This window comes from Oenanthe melanoleuca, chromosome 11 (genome assembly GCF_029582105.1).
Source record: "Oenanthe melanoleuca isolate GR-GAL-2019-014 chromosome 11, OMel1.0, whole genome shotgun sequence".
NCBI classification, from domain to species: Eukaryota; Metazoa; Chordata; class Aves; order Passeriformes; family Muscicapidae; genus Oenanthe; species Oenanthe melanoleuca.
Window position 1 is genome coordinate 13,349,539 of NC_079345.1, and position 17,296 is coordinate 13,366,834.

The 17,296-nt window shown below is 42.5% G+C and overlaps 2 protein-coding genes across 2 annotated transcripts in view; both read left to right on the forward strand.

The window, feature by feature from the left end:
- The window catches only part of ITFG1 (integrin alpha FG-GAP repeat containing 1), a 69,964-nt gene extending 68,770 nt beyond the window's left edge, over positions 1–1,194 (forward strand). Inside the window, exon 18 of the mRNA XM_056500540.1 lies at positions 645–1,194. Coding sequence (XP_056356515.1) covers positions 645–704 — 60 coding nt within the window. The 3' untranslated portion in view covers positions 705–1,194. The remainder of the gene's footprint in view (positions 1–644) is intronic.
- A 6,828-nt stretch (positions 1,195–8,022) lies between these two features.
- NETO2 (neuropilin and tolloid like 2) overlaps positions 8,023–17,296 on the forward strand; it is a 31,371-nt gene continuing 22,097 nt past the window's right edge. The window contains exon 1 of the mRNA XM_056500542.1: positions 8,023–8,149. Within this exon, the coding sequence (XP_056356517.1) occupies positions 8,116–8,149 (34 nt within the window). The 5' untranslated portion in view covers positions 8,023–8,115. The remainder of the gene's footprint in view (positions 8,150–17,296) is intronic.

Consider the following 17,296-nt stretch of genomic DNA (forward strand, 5'->3'; position numbering starts at 1 on the left):
TGGGAGAGGACGTTTTTGCACATGACGTGAATTCCAGGTACAATTTAAATATGCTGCTTTTTTCTGAGCACCACCCAATTCACTCTTTCAGCAGGTCAGTGTGTGTTCTGCATAAATAAACAGGGAAATGCATCCTACTTCACATTTTCATAATACAAACAAAAGACACAGAACATTTTTCCTACTTGGTGCTGTTAGCTGTTGGTTGAACTCCTGTCTTGCTCTAAAGTTGTATTTAACAGAATGTTTTTAAATGGGATTCCACGTACATGTAACATAAATTACATTTACAGTTAGTCCAGAGTAATTTCATCTTGTATTTATAATGTAGACAAAATGGATACCAGGAAGCAGTCTCCAGGTTTGAATTATTCCTTTTAGAAAGCATTATTAGAAATAACAGAAAATAATGGGTCATAAATACTACAGCAGCAGAGCATTAACAGCAGAAGCCAATTTTGTGTAGATTATTGCTATTTCAAGCTGACATCATTTAAAAGTTAATTGTTGGGGCTTTTACTAAGCTTTTTTGCCTTTTGTTAAATAGCTTGGAAAAAATCAACCATTCTCTGACACTTGACAGCTCATTTCTGTAACAGTATTGCTCTAGATTCCACAAAGTGTTTTTTATTATTATTTTTCAGAAAGCAGATGACAGAGAGAAGCGACAGGAGGCTCACCGGTTCCATTTTGATGCTATGTGACATGCCTTAATATTTATGAAGGAGCTGCTACTCATTTGCTTAATTGAAAGACTAAATTCTGATTTTTAAAGTTATTACCATGAAAGTCCTGTTGGTGTGTTATTTGTAAATGTTGCATTATCTGGTATTTATTTGGAAAGTATTAAAATTAGACCTGAATGTCTCACAAGGCCTTTCAGTTAAGAGACTGTATATAATAGCATTTGGCCTTTATTTAACAGAACTGTAAATTTATTTTTTCTTAGTAAAGGGATCAAATTGCATGTACTGTTGTTTATGTACCAATTCTTTAGTAATATTTGATAAAAAGAAAGGTGTGTAAATGAAGTGTAGCATTTCAGCAAGCAGAATACCTTGTATCACTTGATTTGGTCTTGTCCTTTATTCATTCCTGCAAAACAACCTGGTTTTTGAAAATTAAACTTGTGAAATTTCTCAGATGACTTAATCGTTAATTATTTTGATTGTATTAAATGGTGCTTAACCTGAAGTGTTCTGTATTTTTCTTTGTTTAAATCCATATGTGCAAGAGTTAAAGAACTTAGGAATTAGAGAACTGAAAGGAACCTGAGTGTAATGCTTGTTCAGTCATCCTGGGATAGATGCAGTATTTATGTGTGCTACTTCCAGGGAGAAGACAACGCATTAAAAAATTAAAATCATAAAAATGTATCAGCATTACATAAACTGCTTTTATAATTAAACTATAACCACATTTATTTTAGACAGGCACAAAGTCATTATGAAAGTAACTATTTTTATTACATAAGAAAGGTATGGGATTTTTTGTTTGGTTTTGTTTTTCAAGACGTTAACATTTTTGAGGATAGACCATCAACCCCCTAAAATGTATTGCCAAGTGATGAGATACACAAAGATGAAATTAAGAATGTAATAGGACACTCAGAACAATCAATGCACATTTTCTATGTACACTGCTATGCCCAAATCTCATAAGGCTGTAATAATGACAGAAAATGTGTCACTCAATTTTAAATATTTTAAGTGGTGATAAAGTTACAGTTGCTCAGTGTATGTGGGATCCTGGAAGAATCTCTGAGAATAACCATGCTTATATTTTACGTGAGTTTATACTATTAATTTTGCTCTTACATCAGTTAATTTGCATTCCTAATTCTGTTTGGTAAGCTAGAACATCCTTTCTCACCAACTGGAAGCACCCCTGTGTGCAGAGGGTCCTTCTTGGCTCTGGCTTGTCCCTGGAGTGCTCCCTGTGCCTGGCAGGGCAGCCCTGGACAAGAGGGAGCAGCTCCAAAGCTGGGCTGTTGGTGCCCACCCTGAGTGCCAGTCAGACCCTGGGTTACCATGGCAGTGCTGAACACTGACCCATTCATACACAGCACCACAGGGCTGAGCTGCAGTGTCCTGAGCTCTGAACTTTCACTGGGTATTTCCAATATGCACTGGTCTGATGCCAGCACACGAGACTCTCATATCAGGACAGAATATTTCCTTAATGCCCACCTTCAATTTTTCTCATGAAAAGGTAAGATTTTTTTTTTAGATAAATACTTAATGCTTTTGGACTTTTTAAACCACATTGATAGAATTGGCTCTCTCCAGCAAAAGAAATAACAGATTTCATGATTGGGAGGACACAGTTCAATGTATTTTCCTGTTTTTTTCAGGTGGTTGAAGAATAATGCTAAATGCATAATGCACTGTGGCAACAAAGTTGTCTGTAACCCTCTAGCACAATATAATACACATAGATAGCTTCCTTTTGTTTTTGAAAAAGCAATTAGGAATAAAATAACCTCATGCTGACATTTAAGCTCTTGTACAAAACAATGAACTCGGTATCTTTTGCTCTGAGGTATTTTGCATGCTCAGTAGTGCATCATTGCATCACTATATACAATATAATAAAGTTTACCCCAGGTTCTAAGTACTTGTAGCATGGCTCATATTCTATACATACTGTTTTGAATTAAGGCATTAAATATTGTTAAACCTGTCATCAGAGGTTTCATGTTGTACTTTGGTTCTGTATTCTATAAGCATTAAATGTATGTTTGGGTAAGGTCATTGCCCTTCTACTGGGAAGTGTGAGAAAGCAGCATCAATTAGAAAGTTGTATTTCCAGGTGATCGTCACAGTAGCTGGGAAGTGAGAAATAGTTTGAGCTACATAAATTTTCAAACTGCAGCCACTCTTACACAGCCCTGGTGAGAAATGCTATTGGAAGCTTCCTTGGTGTGAAATTTCACCTATATAAAAATACTGTTGACAGGCCAACTGACAGATGGCTGTTGAAATACCATCTTTCTTTGTTCTCATTTTCCATGAGAAGCTTTAAGACTGAATCTTCCTACCAGATTTATCATTAATGCACTATAATCCCCCAACAAAAGAACCAACTTTTCTCCTGCAGATTAATAGGCATATTCTATATAGTATGATACTCCTCCTGTGCTGAGGCCATCATGCTTAACAGAGACATTAAAAACACTTACTATGGTTAATTGAGAAGTAATTACTACAAACACACCAAATCAATTTGGGGCTTCTATGGAATCACAGAATGGTTTGGGTTGGAAAGGACTTTAAAGATCATCCAGTTCCACCCCCTGCCACGGGCAAGGACACCTTCCACTATCCCAGGTTGTTCCAAGCCCAACCTCACAGGGAAGAATTTATTCCTAACACCTAATCTAAACCTCCTCCCTACCAGTGTGAAGCCATTCCCCCTTGTCCTGTCACTCCGTCTCTTGTATGTAGTCTCTCTCCATTTTTCTCTGTAGGCTCCTTTCAGGCACTGTAGGGCCACAGTGAGACCACCCCAAATCTTCTCCTCTCCAGGTGAGCAATCCCAGCTCTCCCAGCAGAGCTGCTTCATCCTCTGCTTATCCTGGTGCCTGCTCTGGGCTCTCCAGCAGCTCCAGCTCCTCCCTGTGCTGGGCTGGCTCTACCCAAGTGGAGCAGAGGGACAGAATCTACCCTCCTTTACTGCCCCCCAGGTCCTTCTCTGCAGGTTTGCTCTTGACCTATTGATCCCCAGCCTGTGCCAGTATTTGATATTGATACCAATGGATTGTGATTGATATAACTTCTTTCAAATGAATGACACCAAAATGGAGCAGGCGAAGTTAATCCATAACTCCTGCTGTATTATAATCAACAGTGTAAAAGCATTAACTGTCTCTGTTTTGAAGGTATTATTAACCAAAAGAATTATTTTTCTTAATTTGGAAAATAAAATTAAGCTTAAAATAATCTCATACTTAGCAAATATGTAGTACTAATTCTATAGGGACGGGTGAATGTTTTGTTCAAAGGATTATGTTAAGAAATCAAGGGCAGTAGAGGAGTTAAATCTGACATGGTGCTTTAGTGACCTTACTGTTCATTCTGGGGACAGGATCTAGTTGCTGAGGCATTGGTAATATCGGCCTCCCTCTCACTTTGAAAATAATCATCCACACAGCACTATTTTTATGATTAATTCCTGACTTCAGTGAAAAATGTGATCCCATCTATGATACAATCCATAATAATTATAACCTAATTTTGAAATTAATGAATTTTTCAACCTAAGCTAAAAAAGTCTGTAGGTATATTCTAACAGATCTAATTATATTGCCTACCAAATAGAGAAGTGCACTGTAAGTGTTCTGAAGGCTATGAGTTGTCTTCCTGACTATTCAAAAGTTTGCAGTGTTCATTACTCAGTAGTAAATTACAAATCCAACTGTGCATATTTATGTATGATTATGTATTACATATTGTAATACAATTATAATTGTATTACAATACAATACTGAAGCACACTTTCTATAATTTTCTAATTGTAGAAATTATATAATGAAATTAGGATTTATCAAAGGCACCTAAATCGTACTGACAAAACCAAGTACCAGAACACTTAAAACGTAACTCCTCATCTCTTTTCACAATTATTCACTGTTGACATCTATGTTTTTGCAACCTCGTTTAAAAATAATGTCCAAATATCTGCTGGTTTAAGGCTGCTAGGGTTTTACACTTTGCTACTCAAGAGCAGAAAATATTTTAGGTAAATTAAAGTTAAAACTTCTCACAGCACAGCAAATCAAGGGAATTTTTAAGGAGGAGGCAACCCAGTTCTAATAATACAAATGTAAGCCTTTAGCTGCAGCAGAGCACTGTTGTGACTGACTCATTCATCAGCTGCTCATGCAGGTGTTTACCTACATCAGAATGAGTCCTACTGCCTTCCCTGAACTACTGCTACTCAAAAATAATCATCAGAACAATACACAGCTGGCTGTCCAAAACCTTTGGACAGGAAAGGTCTTCAGCCTTTCTTGACTCCCAGACTCAAGCTTAATTAAGTCAAGCTTACTGCTGGTTTGACCAAGTGGCAGAGAGTTTTCCTCCCTGGAAACCTGCACTCTGCAGGCTCAGAAGACAGGAACTGAAAGCCTCTTCAGACCTGTCACTAGTGAAAGCACTGTCTGTGACAAGAACTCCAGCAAAGCAAAGCAACAGGGATGTCCACAGGAGAAATGTCTCTGAAAGCAGCAGTAAACAGAGGCAAAATGTGCCCCAAATCTACAAACTGACGCTACTCCCAGCCTCTCCCACACTGACAGCTTGACACAGCCTGCAAAGAGAACAGGATGGAAACGCTGCTCACTTCCCCAAGTGTGTAATAGCTCTGTTCAACCCTCTAATGGACAAACCAGAAGTTCAGCTCTTCAGTTCAATTGACTGTAGCAGATTGGGTCTTTGCAATTACTACCCAAACTTGTACTGAGCACATGGCATTACAAAGGTTTTCTCCCATCTCTTTGGTGAGAGACAATTGACCACAAATAGTTCTCTTGAATGCAAATTCAGCCCAAGATCTAAGAATCGGGCCAGTTCTCATTTCTTATATCATCATGAGTAATAAAAATATCCAAGTCAAATTCTGCCATCAGCTATACTGTGCATTCCAAAAATAAAATATAAAAAAGGCAGGCAACCCCCTGTTTCCTAACAATCTGCACAACAGCACAGTCAGATTTTAATTATGTACTTGCAGAGAGGGTAAAAAATTGTAAATGATGCCCAGATACAGTAGTCTTGGATATTTTTTAGCATTACTACAGTAAACCTTTTTGTTAGTAAAGAATATAATGCAAAGTAGATACACCTATTGAGGACTTCTTTATGCATAGGAGTTTCCACTAGAGAACTTACCATTCTATCACACCACTATAAATACATGGTTAAGAGGAGAACAGAGGAATCGCTTTGTCCACTGCTGGAACGTAGCAGCTACTTCACAATTCATGGAAAAAACTACGCTTGGAGGAGGACTGTATCATCTCTATTTGAAATTGAAAGGACAATTCAAGTAAGTAGAATAATATAATTATGTAACTTGGGATTTTGCCAGACCATCAAGCTTAATACTTCATGAAGCTTCTTGCAACACTGAAATGGATCTTTAATACCCTGAAGAGCTCAGGACCTTTGCTGCGAGGTCTCACCGGGTGTCCGGGAGAAGCTGCCCCCCGCCCCGCGGGCCCCGCACCCGCTCCCTCCCGCTGCTCCCCGCTCCCTTCTCCTTTTAATTCGCTCTCGCTGACAATCACCCTGACTTGAAGCGCCTGAAATATTTAACAGATAATCTGAAGCAAGAGAATGACCTTTTCTAACAGGATAGGCTGACCTTTGAACATTGTAGAAGAATTTAACATTCAAATACACAGCACCAAACCACAAGGAAATCAGAGCTTCACCTGGCACGCTCGTGTTAGACACTGTACTGAGCTGCCCTATTCCTTAAGCAGACGGACTCGAAAGTGGAAATTACGCATATAAAGTACAGTCTGCAAAATCTGTTTGGTCTAGTGAGTGGGTTGGTTCCAAGTTGCTTCCACAAAGTGCCTGCGCTCGGACAGCGGAGCTGCGCGTGGGGCAGCTGGAGGTGCAGCCGTGCATCGCTGGCAGGACCTGGATGGAGACCGCGACCCGCTCCGTCTGGGATGGGTCGGCCGCGCCGCTCCTGCCCGCTGCGCAGAGCTCTGCAACACGCACAGCTCTAAACGCCTCCGTGTTTCAATACTTCTGGAGCCCGGCGATCCTTCAACCCGCGTTGCCTGTGGGAGATGTGAAAGCATCTCTAAGGGAGTGCCGTGTCGCTGTCATTTTACACGGAGCCTGTGGGCAGTACAGCCCTGCGCGGCCATGCCCCCGGCTGGCCGGCACGGCCGCGGCTCTCGCTCGCCCTCCCGCAGCTCCCCCGGCAGCTCGGAGGCTCGGGCTGGACGGGAGAGCCCGCGGCGGAATCTGCTGGCCGGGGCCTCTCCTCCCTGTCCTTCCCCGACATCGCCACCTGCCTCCCCCTCCGGCCCTTTCCCCAGCTAACGTCTTCCCTCTAAACTAACTCAATGTGATGGATAACCAGAGGGACGGGAGCCAGGGCAGTCAGCAGGCTAAGTGCGCCTTTTTAATAACTTCTTGTAAAGTAATAGCTCCATTTTAGCTGTCACTCCTGTCAAACAACAGCCGCACAATAGCGTGTGATGGGCTCTTCCCGGCGCCGGAGCTGCAGGCGGCACACTGCAGCCAGGCAGGCAGCTGGGCACGCCGCACTGCCGGAGCCGCGCGGGCTCCCTGCCACCGGCGAGGGGCGAAGGGGAGCCACGCAAGACCAAGGGAAGCGTCGTGTCCCTTTACCCCATCGGGACTCACTCAGATCCCAAACAAAGCCGGGCAGCCAGGATTCAGGTTTATCCAAGCCAACGTGTCCCTCCTGGAGAGGGAGCGCACGGCTCGGCCCCTCGGCCGCGGGGACGCTCTCCGGGCAGGCAGCGCGGGTCACGGGAAAGCCCCGGCACACGGGGGGCAGGATGGGCTGGGGCGAGAGGCACGGCGGGGGCCCGGGCGCGGGACCGGGGCGGGGCGCTGCAGCGGGGCCAGCCCCGGCTCCCCGTGGGGACGGGGTAGGAGCGGGTGCTGCTCCGACGCTGCCGCCCCCGCCTCGGTGCCCGGCCGAGCGGGAGGAGCACAGCGGCCCCGCCGGCTGCGGCTGTGGCTGCTTGCGGGGCTCCGTCGGGGGCGGGCACATGCGTACAAGCAGCTCATCCAGGCAAACACCCCTCACATCTTAAATGAGCTTCATTTAGCAGCGGCCGCTCCAGTCGCGCTGGGAGCTGGCGGGCTGCGCTCCGAGCGCCGCGCGGGGAGCCCCCCGGGGCCGGGCAGCCTCGACGGAGCCCGCCGCGCCCCGCTCTCGATGGGACTGAGCGCGGCGGCGGCTCCGCGCGCGGGCGGCGCAGGCTGAGCGCGCCCCGCGGGGGCGCCGGGCATGGCCGCGGGCGGGCGGGGGCCGAGCCGGAGCCGCGGGCACAGCGCCCTCGCGGGGGGCACCGCCGCGGCCATGGAGCGCCGCTGATCGCCGCCGCCGCCGGAGACAATGGCCCTGCACAAACTCTGCTCGGTGCTGGAAGGTAGGAGCCGCGGGGGCACGGCGCGCTGCCGGAGCGGGGACCGCGGTACCCCCGGCGGCGCTGCCCCTTCGGCTGCCCCGCGCTGCCCCCCGCGCCCTCCCTGCGCCGAGGAAACTTCGGAGCGAGCGCGGGGGCTGCGCAGGGGCGGCCGCCGCGCTGCTGCCGGGGCCGCTCCTCCCGGGCGGCTGCCGGCGCTCCGCGCTGCCCATCGCAGCTCGCCTCCCCATCGCACCGCCCCGCGGCCCCGCTCCCTGCCCCGCTCTGCCCCACGCGGCTCCCAGCGCTGCGGCGCGGGCTCGGGGCTGCGGTGCTGCCGGACCCAGCGGGGGCCGGCCGGGGGCCCGCACCCATCCCGGGCTGCCCCGGTCCCGCTGCCGCGGGCGGGCGGCGGAGACCCCTCGGCATCTCGGGCTTAGGGGCTCCGAGCGGCTGGGACACCTCGGTGCCTCGGCTTTGGGAGATCCCACCGTCAGGGATGCCTCGGGTTCGGGGGATCCCAGCCTGCAGAAACGTGGGTCACGGTGGCAGCGACTCTACCCCAGTGACCTGTATATTCCCGAGACACACCGGCAATATTCTACGCTCGTCTTTCGACAGTAAAAATACTCTTTGCTTTCGGGACTCTCCTGAACGAGCTGCTCAACACTGTTCAGCTTATCACACTTGTTATCGGGAGCCAGGTCTGTTTTCAGTAAGGTTTTCATAAAATCAGTCACCCGAGCTACAAGGTACACTCTGACCGGTGCTTACCTGTGCTTTTCTTCTTGAGGCTTTTAAATCTTGTTTCTAACTTATTTCTGTTAAGAGGTAAACAAGCGAGCAAGGCTCCTCATCCGAGCATTTCTTTGTCTGCGCTATTATTTATACAGCTCGGCAATGGGCGAGGGGTTTCTGTTAGAAGAGAAATCTTCATGTGGCACTTAACCTTGTGCCTCAAGAGATTATTTCTGTCAATTTGTATCTCCTTGAGCAAGAGCAGACTTGATGGGGATTCCAGTCTGGGTTGTTTGTTTTTTTAATTATGATTATTGTTTTAAATTATTCTATTAGGAGATCTTGGTGTGACTGCATGCATTATTGAAGCCAACAAGGCATTACTGCAGAGTGGGGAACAGTTTTGTGTATACATTGATGTATTCCCACAGTATGAAAGTTGTAGAGAAGTCTGTTTTAAATCCAGAATGTTTCCATGGGCCATAAAATCCCATGTTCCTGGCATGATGGACTTTATGTCTTTAGAGTTTCAAAAATATTTTTCATTTATTAACATCAAAACTGAGAGACAGAACATGCTTGTTCTCAATAAATGCCTGTCTCTCTATATTGTTGACCATCCACCGAGTTTACACAATATAGGAACATATGGTTTACATGGGGAAGACAAGGCATTTAGATTCTTTTTTCTACTGCCTCTTTTAAGTAACATATTTAAATATCATAAGCTACAAAAAAACATCCATAAAATACAACTGTTGTACCTACTACTTAAATACTTTATACACATGCAGATTTTAATTACATTTCAGAAATACGTGATTGCTGCAAAATTGATGTACAAGTTTTCCACTGAACAGACATGTATTTTTTTTATAATCACACTAGTGTCCGGGTAAAAAATCCCTCTGCAGGAAGTTTTTTGTATTATTCATAATCCATAAATTGCACAAAGCCATTAGTCAATAAGCTGTTAGTATTCTAAACGCATCCCTTGCCATGACTACAGAAACAACCTATCATTACTTAGCATCATACACTCCCTTTTACCTCTGTTTCACTTTAAGTCATTACATAGTCCCATTATTGTACCTAATCAGAAACAAAAAAGTATATTCCTGTAGTTAGATGTATAGATTTAGTTCCAGAAGGAAACTGCTGGGAATAAAATTCAAAGTAACCATCCATATTTTACAAATTGCATCTTAAATTCTATGTGGAAGCCCTACCTACAGTAACAGTAATCTTTTTTTTCTCCATACAAATATCTTCATGTGCAGAACTGGGGGAGTTCTGCTAAACCACATACAAAGTGCCATGAAGCTCAGTGTATCATGAGAAGTCATATTTTATTTAGTACTTCTGAGAAACAGTTCAGTCTTCTGTTCTTAACATGGAATGCATGTATACATTTCTGTCATCCACAGAGATTCTGTTTTGTGGCTGTGTTACCTCCAGGCAGAAAAGAGCCCATCATACTTTGTGGCAGTTGGAATTTCATATATTAAGCTTGTTCAGAACTATTCTTCTGCTCTTCCTCAGCTATCAATATTAAGGGCTATTTAAATAATGTAATTCTTCGTCTCTGTCCATAGTGTTCAGCAAAACTTTTTTAAAAGTCTCATCTTGAGTGCCATCATCCTGCATGGATTCTTTGCTCTCCTCCAGCTCTCCCAGGCAGCAGTACTGAGTGGCAGTGCTGCTGGAGCATGAAAGCCCTAAGATTTCAGTGGCTGCAGCTTTTGCTCAAGTGGAGCCCAGCCAATGCCCACCTGCTTTCTCAGTGGGGTCTGTAACCTCTTGGAGGCCAAGAGCTTGCTGCGTTTGGGCTGTTGGAAGACAATGCCTTTGCCTCCTGCCTTCAGTTCTCAATGACATCTTAAACACACTAGAATTGTTCCCTGAGCTGGCACAGCTTGCAAAATGCAACTGCTCTACAACAATAAAGCACCATAACACTACACTTCATGAGAGAGAAAAGCAGCTGCTTTCATCATAAAGCCATGCCCCAGTTAGGCTTAGGAAGTAAATATATCTATCTTGAATTTCATCTTACCTAGTATTCCCCCAAAATGTGTTTGCTAAGAGCTTGTTCCAATGCTTCAAATATGCTCCCTCTATCATTTCCATTTGCTGTTATTTGTTTTAAAAAAATTGTACAAGCTGTCAGTTAAATCCTTCCTCTACATTAGTTTTGATCTATTTCAGTTAATATATTGGATTAATTGAAAAAGCCAAAGAGAGAATTCTGTAGCTTCTGACCCAGTAATTCAACAAGCAGCCAGGGCTAGAACAAAATGCTGCTACATTCCCAACTGTCCAGTGGACTACAGAATTATTTCCAGCTCCATCAGGTTGCAAGAATGAAGACTGCTATGATTTAACTGCTATGATTTAACTTCCTGTCATTCTGCTCAGGCTCCTCATTTGCATTTTGGCATGATTTTAACAGTTAATTTCTCACAAACAAGTAGTGTTAGAAAGTAATGCTTCCTTCCACACAAAAGCTAGAAATTATGGCTGCCTGTTTCCAGAACCAAAAGGTGTAGTAATACCACAAAAAGCTGAAAACAAGCAGAAAAAATGGTAATTCAGAAATCTCCTAATAGTTTCATGATTTGTTCATTGAAGCCAAAAGCAAAGTACACTGTAGAAGTTACAGTGACCCTAATGAAGGCAGTGTCAGGTTAAGTCAGAATACTATTTTTTACTTAATAAACAGTATCTACTTTCCATCTTTTCTGCTGCACTGAAAAAAAAGTGAAGCCTCAAACTGCTTGCAGTGCTAAGCAGTTCAGCAGAAGTAACTCAACTGCAGAACAGGATTCAAAAAGCTGCAGTATTTAAAACAAGGCAAGTATTTGGTGGTGTGTATTATGCCCTGCTCTTAATACACATACAAGCTTCATATTCAAAATGCACCACCCTGCAGCATAACTTCAAATACATTAACTCCCTCTTTTTCCTAAGACATTGTTGACCGTGACTGCTAAAAGTTTTACAGAACAAGTTGGTTACAATTACATTGATATTAATAGCAAATTTCAGTGTGTAAATCAGGTATATGGCTGTAGCCAGAGTATAGAATAACACTGGATTGTTATTCTATAAGCTAAAGGAGCTACTAAATTATGTATCCCTATCTAATGAAAAAGTTAAGATTTTCAGCATCTTCCTTAAGGTTTAATTCACAGGGAGAGATTAGACAGAAAAATTACCTCTGAAGTAAAACTTTATAAGCTGTTCATCATTTATGAACCTGTCAGAAAGTCAGAATTCACTGCAGAAATGAAGAGAGCTGCTAATTGCACATACTCTAGTACGTGGAGTTTACATACAAAACAAACCCAGCAGTAGGAGTATAACCTATCTGGACTAAAGAAATATTTTAGTGTCTTGGATTCAAATTGGGGGTCTAACACTGCAAACAAGCTTGCTGCTTCTCTGCCTTGTACATTCCAATTTGTCTTTTTAATTAATGAAGTACTTAAATCTAGGACAACTTAAACAGCTTGCTACCTTTAAACAGCTTGCTGCCTATGTCAACATATGACTGGCAACTGCCACTTCAAATACTGCAAGGTATGGGGTTGGGGGAGTGTAAATTGTACAACAAAAATCAGCAGGTAGCTTTTAATGAAAAAAAATCCACATTTCATTTAGATTATCTTTGTGCTTCACTCAGTTTTCTGTTATTACAAAGCTAACCCTATTATGTTAAGAAATCATTTCACAAACCTCTTTCTTTATCATATGGTAAAACTGATGAACACTAAGTTAAGCCCCTTTTTAAGGGACTGAGAGTGAGAACCTGGAAAAGAAAAAAAAATGTAGTCTGTACATAAATTGTTGCCAGACATGACAGAAGATAGCAGAAAAGAATTTCCAATATTAATTTCATAATAAACATTCCAGAAAAGATTTTCACTGAAAAATACAGTATATTGCTAATAAATAAGAGAAGATAAGCAAGTCTGGTATAATCTGATTGATTTTTAAGTCTAAAGTATCACTATCCAATTTCTCTAGGAATAAGTTATTTCTGAGAAATATGTATTCAGAATAGTCATATGCAGCAGGATTAGCTCTGTCAGCTAGAGGGAAGTCATCTGAACTTGGAAGTCAGTGTACATATTTTAATAAGGTTTTTGAAACCCCTCATCAACATGGTTTGCACATGCAGTCTTCTCATCAGTCTCTTGCTGCACACAGCTTGGAGATGAAAAAAAAGGGTCTTCCATATAAAAAAAGAAAGTTTTTAGAAATGAAAGCTATCATTCTTCTGGCAGAAGTTTTGCTGGCAGACAGACCCAGGGATGGATTATAAGTAACAGGATGTGGAGCAACTGGTAAAATGAAGCAGCCCATAGCTGCTTATACATTTCTAATGGAGGACAGGATCAGAAATGTTAAATGTTTTGAGCAAGCCTAGAGGGGACTCTGTCACAGATCCATCCAAGCATGAATTGTTCTGGAGATGATTTTTATCAAAGGGATGTGGGAGAACTGCACTTACTTCCTGAATCAGTTAACCTGGTTTCTCTGCAGAGATAGAGTCCCAATTTGTTTCTTTGGCAATCTTAAAGAGAGGAATCCCTACTGGAAACAGCTGGAGTGAGATGAAACTGTTATATCTGAGAATAGACCTGAGTGCATTCAGATATCCTGCTGGCAGCTAATGGCTAACAAGATTTGGATCTTAGAAGCACCAGAGTCACTGTTAATAGCTGGTGAAGCCCACTTCTGCTATCAAGCTTTTGTGAGAAGGATTAAAAATGTGTTGGCAGCTCCACTAGCATGCTCTGGGTAAGACTTAAACCAGCTAAAATATGTCTTGCCTGATGTACACCTTCATCTCTGTACTTTATTCTGTGGCAATCCTGCTGCATGTTCCAATACGAGGAAACCACTGGAGCTGTTAATAGGATAAGTTGTAGGCAGCCACCTTAACTGCTCTTTGATACTCATTTTACCTATCTGCAAATGTTCTGTTGAGACCACAATAGATTAAGGAATGTATACAGACTATGAACTATAAAAATGTTTGGGATTCAAAAACTGCTGTGTTTTCATCCTCAGCAACAGAATTGTTAGCCTTAAACATGGCAGCAACAGATGCAATCCAGTATTCCTTTTGTCAATTAACAAACATAGCTAATGCTAGGAAGAGGGAAAAATCTCATTCCTTGAAACTTAGTGTGTGTGTTTCTGAGCTAAAAATGGCTTGAATCTGAAAGCAGATAATAAGCTTCGTGAAAGAAACGGAGGTGACCATCCACACAGAATTACATGAAATCCAGAGTGTCTGGACACTACCTGTCTAAATTGCACAAGTTCTTTCCAAGACCACCCACCAGTCAATCACTCACTTTGAATTTGTGCAGCTTCTAATCCTTGATCAGAGCCCTTAAAAGCAACCAAAACATGTAATAAATTTTGGCCAGAGAACAGGATAGAATATAATAATCATGAATGTCCCCAGCACATGAGTAACTAATATTAATGTTTAAGCACATGAGTAAAAAATGGATATAAAACCTGAAATACTGTGATGAGCGGTTGCTGAAAGTAACGCTAATTTTAGCACAGAGGGCAAATGAGGAGTTAGGTTTAAGAAGAATACACAGAAAAGGAACCATTCCCATAAGGCAAAACAGAGTATATAATTAAGATCAAGCATTTGTTACTCAAGGCTGCAACTGCCAGAAAGAAGCAGGCATCCTGGCAAGATTTTCCAACATGCATGACCTGTGTGTTGTCAATTACCATCTATCTGGACTGTGTGTGTACAAGGTGCTGCCTAATCCAAGGAGCAGAGATCCAGTGAATCCTGCTTTAAGCAAAGTCTGTCATCTTTATCCCTAGGATTCTGGCTACCACTATACTAAGAATGTGTAATACTCTAAATGATGAAGTCTTTATTTTAAAAAATGGTGGAATGTTCATTCTGTTTCTCAGTTGTGCCTGAGTGCTCCCCAGTTTGGTATTCAGCTTGCCCTGCATGCATAGATCCCCCATTGTCATCACTGAAGACAGACACTGCTCTCAGCAAATCGAGTCTGTTGTCTCTGTGTGAAGATCCCTAGAGCATGCAGAAAGAGCAGGGGAAAGACATATCATAGGGAGCTGAGAGCTGTACTGTATCCCATGAAATCTGAAGAATGTATTTTGCCAGAAAGTACAAGCATATGTCAGATTTGCAGCCTAAAGCACTTGTTTTTCTAAGCAACATACTGATTCCTCAGTATTGAGTTGAGCACCCATTTACTGCAAAACTAACTATATTATTCTCATTTTTAAAGAGAAGTAGGAGCTGCACATTTGCGAACTTCTTTATATATACTCCAATGCAGAAAATGCCTTCTTTTTTTCTTTTTTTTTTAGCTGAGATTTATTTTTAAAAAATTAAGAAATGCCAACAAAGAACATCTTGACTTCTGCAAACAATGTGGAGTTTATTACACCAGTTCAGGGCCTTCTTTTATATTATTCCATAAGCCTACCTCAACAACAGAATAGTAAGAACTTGCATTGTATGTTTAGTGTCTTCACTCTTTAAAATTTATACAGCTGTCTGCAGGCTATGTGATCTAAAATATTTCATGCAAAGAAGTGAAGAAAATGAAAAATCTGTTCTTTAAAAAACAGAGACAGAATCTTGCTGCTTTTTCTGTATTCATAGTTCATGCTCACACAGGTAAAAACTATCAGAGCTTTAAATGGTAGTACAAAAGTGTGCGCCATAATTCATGAAATACAAGTCTGTAGCAAATACCAGACTCATGAATAAAAGAAGCTCCTCAATCTCTGCCTCAGTGTCTGTGATGCTGTTGGCTTAATGATGGTCTCTTCTGCAGGGTACAGATCATGAAGTGGAAGCTCACAGAAGCACTAACTTCTGTTACATTTGTCACCTAGGTATCTCTGAGTTCATAAGGTCAGTGTCCCATAGCTCAGGATCCTCTGGTAGAATTCTCACCATACTCCTCTAGTAAAAACACAAGACTCAGCTCTCCCCTTGAATCCCTTTGATACTCAGTGCAATCCTGCACTGTGTGTGCAGTTGCTAATTTAAGCAGGCCATGTTCAAGTGCCATTTCTACTTACTACTTGTGCTTGCAGAACCATAATAGACCATGGAGCTAAGCCTAGACTTACCTTCCATCTGCACTGAAGAATAGTCATGTCAGAGAGATCTGTAAGAGAATTTAAAAGTGGAAAAAAGGAGCAGAGGAATACTCTGTCCCTTGTAAATTCAGGTGCATAATGACTATTTGAATTGCAATTTATTAGAAATAACAAGATCATTCTTCATCCTTCTGGAAGTGCTACAAGACAGTGAAAGTGGTTCAGTCTCTCATGTGACTGTGTCCCTACTGCAGTATCAAGACAGTGGTTCAGCACTAGCTTTCTACTGCACCAGGTTCCAGGATTTGTCTCTTCTCTAGCGATCTTCCTTTTTACAGATTTGCACTCTGCAAATTAGTCTTTGAGATTTGAAATTATTTTTCCAGGAAGTAGTATGAATTTAGGACACCCGGAGATTGCTTTGTTGTATTTAAAATGCACACAAAAATGGAAAAAGTCTGAAAGGTCTCAAAATATAGTGACTGATTTTTTTTCTTTTCTTTTCATCCTGAATATTGATAGACCTTATTCTCAGCCCCTAAACGCCTGTTTGCTTTCCCACATTATAATGTGTCGTGCCAATGCACTCAGTTTAAGGCAATACTACCTCAGGCAATCCAGCCTAGTACTCTCAGGAAGAACAGGTAAGTCTTCACCTTTTTGCCAGCATGGCAAAATGTCACATTGATGACAGCACACATCCAGACCATTAGCCAGAGACACCTCTTCTCTTTATCATACTGTCAGCCAGGATAAAAGTAGTGCCAAAGGAAGACCCTGGAAGGTTTGCTACCTGGGCTACTACGAATACATCTTATGGGTTGTTGGGAGCATGAGAAGGATGAGCATTGGCACGGAAGGGCAGAAAAGAGGTGGAAGAGATTAAAACTGAAGAGAATGAAAAGGGCAGGGAACAAAGAGAAGGTGGCCTATACTATTCCCACTCATCCATATAACATGACAGAAGGCAGACAGTAAGACAAATATTTAACCCCTATCTTCTGCAGTTGCCTGCATATCCATGCTGCTCAGCAAGGAATAGGCACTGTTTGTTTGCATTTACACACATGCAGGCGCATGGACTATTTATAGAAACAGCACAGCTCTAGTGAAAGCCAATCAGGCTTTCTGAAGTCCTTTTAGGGGGGTTGTTTCTGTATCCACATCAGCAAGAAGGGAAATCAATGGTTAGTGTAACAGAACATCTATTCTTATGTTGTTTCCATCAGTACAATCACTGAAATAAATGTATATGCATACTGAATTTTTTTTAAAAAGTGTATTGTAACAGTGGCAGCCATAGTA